At 53.5% G+C, this 8,656-nt stretch overlaps 1 protein-coding gene across 1 annotated transcript; it reads right to left on the minus strand.

Moving 5' to 3' along the window:
* Positions 1–854: 854 nt before the first annotated feature.
* TPI1 (triosephosphate isomerase 1) lies at positions 855–8,190 on the minus strand. Its single transcript, XM_024210959.2, has 7 exons — positions 8,007–8,190; positions 3,307–3,430; positions 3,118–3,202; positions 2,862–2,994; positions 2,448–2,533; positions 2,234–2,321; positions 855–1,520 (listed from the first exon to the last, which is right to left on the minus strand). The coding sequence occupies exons 1-7, from the start codon at positions 8,116–8,118 to the stop codon at positions 1,402–1,404; spliced, it is 747 nt and encodes a 248-aa protein (XP_024066727.2). The 5' UTR covers positions 8,119–8,190; the 3' UTR covers positions 855–1,401.
* Positions 8,191–8,656: the final 466 nt, after the last annotated feature.

The following is an 8,656-nucleotide window of genomic DNA, read 5'->3' on the forward strand; positions in this document are numbered from 1 at the left end:
CAGCGTCGTCCCTTGGGTAGGGTGAATTGGGGTAACCGCTCTGGGCCTTACGCTTTGGGGAGCTCTGTACTTTGACATCATGGTGTCAGATGTAACACTTTGCACACACCCATCAGAGTGTGTGTGTGTTGCTCGAGGGGGTTGGGGATCCCAGGGGCCATCCATGGGGGGGGGTGTCATGGCAGTGGTTCTTGGGTTCACCCCACAGCACTGGAGGTGGCAGCGATTGTCCCTGCATGGGCCCTATGGCCGGTTGTCTGGGAGATGGGGGAGGGCTGTGGTGGTGATCAGAGACAGGAGGTGGCGCCAGAGGAGCCGGGGGTGAGTGCAGGGCTGGGGGCATCCCACAGACTGGGACCTCCCAGCCCCATCTCATGGGGGTCAGTGCTGCCTTCCTGGGGTCCCCAGCCCAGGCTGCTGGCAGCAAGGTCACGGGAAGGCCCCAGCTCAGGGATCCTGAGAGAGGCCCCTTCATGGCTGGTTATTTCTGTGTGGGGCTGGTCCGGCCCACCGGGCCCTGGCTCATGAGCTCCCCGGAGGGGTGTGGAGCGGCTCAGGCACTGGCCCCCACCTAGGGGCTCCATGCACAGCTCAGACGGGTGCCTGAGCTTCCCCAACAGCTGTGTCTCACCCAGTGGCAGTTCCAGCACTGGACACTTCTCACAGCAGTGCCTAGCTCACTGGGGAAGGAATGCAAGGGAGTATGAAAGAGCTCGGCCCACTGTCCCTACCACATTCATCCTGCAGGAAGCCCATCCCCTGAGCTGTGGCCTGCCTGAGGGAGGCACTCCATTTCTGCCGCACACTCCTTACTCACCCCCCATCACCACAGTAATAACTGCACTGGGACACAATCCGGTGCCACATGTTTATTTCTATTCAGTGTTTGTTAAGGGACATGGAAAAGCTACAATGTCTCACATGGATGTCAGCTGCCAGGCACTCCCTCCCATCTGCTCAAACCACAGGCTACCTGGTGCAAGAGGCGGCCTTTCCTCCTCTCCTCTCCCCAGCCCAAGTGACCTCCTTATTGCAGCACTGGCACCACTGCAAAGGAAGATGGGTGGAAGGGAGGGACAGACAGGCCATGGACTGATTGGTTTACCAGGCACATGGGCACAGCCAGCCAAACCCACCCACAAGCTTACACTGAATTTTGCCCACTTAGAGGGTGGGAGGGCAGGCAAGAGGTGGAGACTAATAAAACCCTGCCTCTGGAAAAAGGCTCTCTGCCAATCAGAATCCAGCAGGGTGACAGCAGCTAGCAACAGGAACAGTTACAGTGAATGGGGGGAGAGGAGTCATGGGTGAAGGGGCAAGGGGTGAGCTTCCTTATAGTTTCTTTATTTCTCCTTCCTTCCCCTCCATGACAGTTTTCCCTTTTGGGATCTATGGATCGGTTCAGTGTTTTGCGTTGATAATGTCCAGGAATTCAGGCTTGAGGGAGGCGCCACCAACGAGGAAGCCATCTATGTCAGGCTGGGAGGCCAGTTCCTTGCAGGTACCACCTGTGACTGAACCTACAAAGGTGGGCATGATTCCAAACAAGGGTTAGACACTCATGGTCAACACTGTGGGTGGGATGGGGAAAGGGACTGGTTAGCTATGGGGATGGGGCATAGGTAAAAGCTCTTGTATCCTATCTATAGGGCACCAGGCTGAGTGGCTAGTTCACTGCCCCCCCCCCCCCCTTACCCAAAAGAGGGGTCTTGCAGATCAGAACAAGAATGGGGGGGTGGGAGTGGGGAAGGGAAGCATTTTCCTATCATTACAGTTCAATGGAAAGCTAGTTGAGATATTGAAGAGTCCTTCAAAGAACAGGGGGGCAGTTGATACAAGCTGGACTCAGAGTGTGCACTAACATGTAATAATAATAACAATATCCCTACCAAGCTTGACTGCACTTTTCATCTGTATATCTCAAGTGCTTTCTAGAGGCAACAAGTTTCATTATCCCACTGTGCACATGGGGAAGCTGAGGCATGGGGTGAAGTGACCTGCCCAAGGTGACCCAACAGACCAGTGGCAGAGTGAGGAATTGAACCCAGGTCTCCTGAGTCCTAGACCCTCTGTCTACTAGGCCACACTACCTCAAGCAGCACAGTGGCCCCATCGGCCTGGCAGAGAACAAGAGAATAGCTGTACAAGTGAAGGGACAAAAGGCAGAAACGAGCAGGGGGAAGAGGGGGAATGACCAATGTTATGCACTGGAAAGGTGCCAGGGGCTGTTTACCTCCATAGATGATCCGAGTGGACTGAGCGACAGCTTCAGACACATGACTTTTTAGCCACCCCCTCAGCTTCTCATGAACTTCCTGAGCCTGTAATGAAACCAGAGCTGCATTACTGGAACACCAACCCAATTGAAGGAAGAGTGGTTTTTAGTTAGAGACCCTCTAAAAGGGGATGAGAGAGATGGACACCTGGCTCCTTAACCCTGTTCATACCTGCTGGGGAGTTGCAGTTTTACCGGTTCCAATAGCCCAAACTGGCTCATAGGCAAGAACCACCTTGCTCCAGTCCTTCACGTTATCTGGGGTGGGGAGAAAGAAGCAAGTGTTATTTGGGAGATGAGACATAGCACCACCTACTGGGGAGGGCAGAGCAGGGAGGCTATCCAGCACATACAGAGCTGTCTGTTATTGGAGGAACAGTTGGGTATTCAGACACATCTGATGCTGTTCACACAGGCCCCCAAACAAGCACACACAAAGCCAGCTCTGCTGCCCTCCTGGAATAAGTTACCAAGGAATAATAATATACTTCCCAGGATATACTTCCTTCTGAAGCAGAGGGAAAAGCGACAGAAAAAAATATTTGATTCCCCTGTGAACCAAAGGGAAAACCCCCACCACTCTTACCAGCAATCACTTTGGTCTGTTCAAAAACCACCTTCTCTGTGATGCCAGCTTCTCTCTCATCCAGTTTCTCTCCAATGCAGGCGATGACACCAAGACCCTCAGCCAGGGCATGGGCCACCTTCTGCCCAATCAGCTGGAAGGGGGGAGGGGAAGAGTTAGCCAGACACTCACAGGCCCACCTTGGAGCTCAGTCCCCCACCATGGGGATGTTAAAACCACTAAAACTGTTTTTTCCCTAAATCCTAAAGTAGCCCACCTCATCAGACTCCCCAAAAACATGTCTTCGCTCTGAGTGGCCCAGGATCACCCAGGTGGCTCCAATGTCTTTTATCATTGCTGGGCTGGAAGGGGAGAAAAGAGCAAGATTAGGGCCTTGTCCCTGTCCTGGGAAGAGCCCCTAAGGACTCTAGGTTCATTCAGCTCCCTCACCCCATGGTGGGCTCACCTGATCTCTCCCGTGAAAGCTCCCTTTGGCACCTTATAACAGTTTTGTGCTGCAACCGCAATCTTTGCATCAAGCTTCTGACGGGTGAAATCAAGGTAAATGGAGGGGGCTCCGCAAATAACCTCTGGAGGGCAAGAGAGGGCATTAACCTCATGGGGGTGGAGCAGATGTCACACCTGTTCCTCTCCCAACTGCTGAATCCTCTCTTCCCCCCCACTTCATCCCCGATCCTTCCCTCTCCCTCAACTCCACCCCACCCCAAGTGCTCTGCCTAGCTGTAGGAACCCTTCCAAAAAAAAAATCACCCTTACTGAAACTTGGGGACCCACCAACGCAGCAGGGACGTTTCCACTCTAGTTTAATCTTCTCTTAAGGGACCCATGGTGAGTATCATCAGAGGAAACTCAGTTCATTGTTTGTATAGACTAGAGGAGAGGGCACAGCTCCGGGGTTCTACACCATAGTACAAAAGCAGAGCAAGGACCCCACGGAACTTTCAGACTGAGAAATTGGACATGGATTCTGTTCTTGTTGGAGCAAATTTAGATTAGCTGGGAATGAGAGGGGAGCAGCAAATTAACTGAGTTTGTAACTGGGTAGGGCGCACCGTAGGCCAATGCAATTCTGTGGACTGCAGACCCAGAGGCCAATTCCCACCTTACATGATGTACTCAGCTCTGGGCTCCTCACTCCCAGAGAAGAGCCACAGAAATGCTTAGGGGGCTGCAAAGATTAAGCCTTAGGCTGTGTCTACACTAGACCTTATAGCAGCACAGCTGCACCACTGTAAGGTCTCCTGTGTAGCCACTCTATTGCTTTCGTTGGTGAAAATTGTGTTGGTCAGGAGTGAGTTTTTTTTCACACCACCGACTGACAAAAGTTTTTTCCAAACAAAAGTGCTAGCTTAGACAAAGCCTTTGGGCAGTAGTCCCCAAACTTTTCAGGGTCATGCCCCCCTCCTTACCCGTCTGCACCCCAGAGCCAGGGTTCATGGAGGACGGGAGGAATGTGGGCTGGGGTAAGGGAACTGAGGCCAGGGCCACAGCTGGGCCATGGTCAGGGGCTGAGCGCAGGGCTGGGAGCAGAGCGCAGCTGAGTGGCGCTCCCTCCCCACCCCCCATGGGGGCTTGCTCAAGCCCTGCCGCCCCCTACCCCAGAACGTTCCTCTGTCACCCCCTAGGTGGGCACGCTCCACAGTTTGGGGACCTCTGCCTTGGGGTAGATTCAAAGAGCTAAATCTACCAAGCTCATAAAACCCACTACTGGGTTGTGTGTGCACGTGAGAAATTCATGAAGTGTCTGAGAAGGCAAGAGGCACAGTGAGGAGGGGGATTGTTTAGGAGGAGCCGTGATAGAGACCAACTAAGGAGACAAAGGAAAGTTGCTCAGGTGCTATTCCCCAGCACTGAGAGGTCTGGGAGCCTGGGGGTAATCTCCCCATGAAAAGGACTTGGAATGCCACTAAGGTCACCAAGAACTAGGGACCCAGCGTATTAGCCCCTAGGGAATAGATTAGAGGGAACCTTGTTAGGCTGCTTCACCAATCTTATAATTATAGGAGGTATCCACCATGATGATGTGACAAGATACTGAGGAAATCAGCCTGGGAGCTCCCTAGGCATCAACTGAGGGCTTGTCTACACTACGGGGGCTACAGTGCCGCTGTGGCTCCATAGCTTAGATGCTTCCTAAAGTGATGGAAGTTTCTCCCATCACTGTGGTTAATCCACCTCTCTGAGCAGCAGTAGCTATGCCAATAGAAGCATTCTTCTGCTGACCTAGCCACAGCTACACCAGGGGTTAGGTCATCATAGCTACAGCTCCCAGTGGTATTACACTGCTGAGCAACCGTAGCTAGGTCAATCTAAATTCTAAGTGTAGCCCTCAGACACACGCAGTTCTGGGCATCCTCTGCACCCATCCTAGGCAGCTTGCCTGCCTGTCTGTCTCTGTCTTGGGCATGGCCAAGATAAGGAAGTGAGGGGACAAAAGTGATGCTGCCAAGTGAAGGAAAAACATGTAGAGATTAGGTGCAAACCAAGGCTGCTGCTTCCATTGAGCAGGTCTGGTCACGTCCACTAAATGTACAGGCTTCCAAGCACCATTCCAGGCAGCTTAATCTATAAAGCCCTAGGGACCTGGATGCAGTAACCACATCATAAGAGCCTTTATGAACACATTCTAGGGCCCTGCCATCCTATTTGTGCATTGGGACTAGGTGAGAGACCCCTCCTGGAGGGAGACTTTGCAGTCTAGCTAATGGCCTCCATTTGGAAGGGTACAGGACAATTTTAAGTCAAGAGGTTTATTTAGTTTGTTCATTTATCTGGTTAATGATTATGTGGGAAGAATTGTTGCATACTTGGTATGTGTGTGTTACTGAAGCTTTATCCTCTCTGCAGCTGGGAGCAGAGGGGAAGAAGCCTGCAGCTGCCTAGTCTTGCCTCCCCAGAAGGGCCACTGTTGTAGCTACTGGTACTCTCCTCTGCACATAATAATTATCCCATGACCTGGAGCTAAACAGGGATATGTGTGTGTGTGTGTGGGGGGGGGGGGGCACAGAGGGGCTGCCACCAGCACCCCTCCTCTCCAAGGCCAGCCCCTTGATCTTTAGTAGCCAAGGGAGATCTGGTTTCCAAAACCAAGTACAGTAGCTGGTATTTTTAGCCCAGTCACCACTGGATATATTTAGGTCTCAGCCTCCTGAGAGACCTTTGACATTTCTTCAGAGCACTTCCCCCAAAATAGCAGTTCCCCCTCCCACCTGCAGGACCTTCCTAGCCCTTTCTGAGGAGATGGGCAGCAGAAGATCCAGAGGTAGAGGATATTTCAATGGTGGTGGTGGCCAAAGGACAGCAAGGAGATGATGGTGGAAGAGACCAGCTAAGCTGCTGTTGGAGGACACAGATACCAGCTGAAGCTGCCACAAAGGGAAGTTGGTGAACATGAGATCCATCTGTAGGAGTACAAACTCTGGGGCAAGGAGCGATAACAAGGGCCTGGTCTGCCCAAACAAAAAGCTACACCAGCTAAAATAAAAGTGTGATTTTAAACTGATTTAGTTAAACTAGTGTGTATCTCATGTTAAGTCATGTTAAGCCTAGTTTAACTCAACTTGTGCAGCGCCCTTTCTTTTCCATCAGTTTTTAAACCTACAAGTTAAACCAGTGCAACTTGTGTGTTTAGACAAGTCCAAGGGGAAACTAAGCCACCAGAAAGGAGCTCAGGGTCCATATCCTAGTTCCTAGGTTCAGAGGTGCCTAGAAGTCATCTCACCTAATGACTGACTTGGAGGCCTACTGCTTGGAACCTAGGAGCTTCAGGGAATGGATAGAGGTGTCTTCCTCTGCTGTCTGGCTCAGGTGGGGTGGAAGACCTCAGGTTACCCCCCTCCAGGTTCCAGCTGGGAATCTCAGGGACTGTCACTTGCTCTGCCCCCCCCAGTTGGGGAGTAGCCATAATACACACAAACTTGACCTTTCATACTCACCAGTGGGGAGCAGAACTGAGACAGAAGAAGCATGGTGGCAGACCAAGCAGTGGGGAGCACAAATGGGACAAGTGAAGCTTGGGAGACTAGATGGAGGCAGCATGTGGGTGGGTGGGGGGTCACTTGCCAGGATTACCTGAGTATACCTCACTTAATCACGTCCCTGTCATTGCGGGGGGCCTCGAGGCATTAGCGCACCTCAGTCCCTCCTAGTCTCTGCATGTGGCATACAATAGTCCTGTCTCCTGAGCGCTGTAATGCTTTGATCTCATTTCGGTGCTGGGTGGCGCTAGTGGCCCATGATACTCCGGAGGGCAGAGTAGATCTGGTGGGTTCTGACTCAGGGGAGAGGGAAGAGATGCAAGGGTTCTAACAAAGTTCCCACCCCACTGTCTGGGCTCCTCAGACAAACTCCTCTCCCATTTCTGTTCAGTCTCCCTCCTTCCCTTCCTTGGTGCCTCGGGAAGTAATCTGCACCCCATGGCCTCACCACGCGAGCAGCCACCTCTCCCCCCTCCTTCCAGCGAGGCGGGGATCCCAGGCTGCAGCAGCCGCCCCATCCACATGACGCTTCCCGCTCGGCAAACGCAGGCAGCAGCAGGAGGAAACGAGTCATTAGGTACGTGCGGGCGGGCACAACGGGGGCGGGGGGGGGGGCGAAGAGGAGGGGGATGAGCGGGGAGTGCGGGCAAACGACACCCGCCGAGGGCTCCCACAGCCCTGCCCTAGGCGTGTGGCGCCTCCTACCCCCACCCCCCCGAGCCGATAACATCTCAGACGGCTCCACATGCGACTCCGCGTCCCTGGGCGGCCTGCAGGGCCACCCACTGTACGGTGGGGCTGCTGCAGAACAGCCTCTCGTTGCCCCGTCCCCTAGCTTCCCCCACTTTGGTTAGCGGATTAACTCAGCAGCCGCTTGTCCCCGCTCCTATAGCCTTAGCACGTCAGAGTCCGGGGTATCGGAGGGGTCGGGCAGGTGGAGACATGTGGCTGCCGTAGTCAAACAGTATGCGCTAGCGGGGGGGGGGGCACTATGCTCAGGGCTGAGCCAGGCTCCCACAACCTCCCTCATACAGATGCCAACTAGGACAGCCAATAGCAATGTCCACAGCAGACAGAGACCCCGGAACAACCCCATGGAGACACTCTCCTACCAGCCTACCTCCCACTTCTCCAGTCCCAGTCTACACCCTTGCCCCCCTCCCCTCACCAGTGTCCACCGGGATCTTGCCGCTGTTTAGGGTGTGGATCAGCTCGCCTAGGCTCTTCTTATCCCCGTTCATCTTCCAGTTCCCCCCCACGAAGAACTTCCTTGGTGCCATGATGGGACGAGTACTGCTCTCTAGCGCAGACCCGAAGGAGACTGAAAGGTCAGTACGTCAGTGCGCGCAGCCCCCAGCTCAAGCCTCTTTATAGAGAAGTGAGCCGGAGACACGCCCACATCTGTCTGAACGTTCCACATGCTCCGCCCCTAGAAGCGTCTCCGCGTTGCACTTGCTCCACCTCATGGAGTGACAACGTTCCTCTAGCTCCACCCCTCTATGTGTCACCGTTCCGTTGGTAGCGGGTCAAAGCGGAGAGGTCAAAACCGCAGTTGCGCTACCTTTACCCTCGCACCGCCAGGGGTAAAGGGACAGAGCAAGGGACTGCCTTTCACTAGTCCGGGTCTGTTTCCACCACTGTGAAGGAGGACAATGACACTGTCCCTGTCACGCTTATCACCCCAGCTAGAAAGGCTTAATTATTTCAGAATTAAAAATATTTGAGCTGCTGTTTTCCACAGGCCCTGGAGCACCATCACCTCCAATGGAGCTCATGTTCCCTAAGGATGGAAGAGCAAGGAGGGTATCTTAGAGCAGA

The sequence above is a fragment of the Terrapene carolina genome, unplaced genomic scaffold (genome assembly GCF_002925995.2).
Source record: "Terrapene carolina triunguis isolate 2854851 unplaced genomic scaffold, T_m_triunguis-2.0 Scaffold740, whole genome shotgun sequence".
Classification (NCBI taxonomy): Eukaryota; Metazoa; Chordata; order Testudines; family Emydidae; genus Terrapene; species Terrapene triunguis.

Bases quoted from the DNA above. Each gene is read 5' to 3' on its own strand.
- TPI1 (XM_024210959.2), bottom strand. From the start codon at position 8,118: ATGGCACCAAGGAAGTTCTTCGTGGGGGGGAACTGGAAGATGAACGGG. The intron at 3,431-8,006 runs GTGAGGGGAGGG...CTTGCCCTCCAG, and splicing joins CAAGATCCCGGTGGACACTG to AGGTTATTTGCGGAGCCCCC. The intron at 1,521-2,233 runs GTAAACAGCCCC...CCACCTTTGTAG, and splicing joins CACTCGGATCATCTATGGAG to GTTCAGTCACAGGTGGTACC.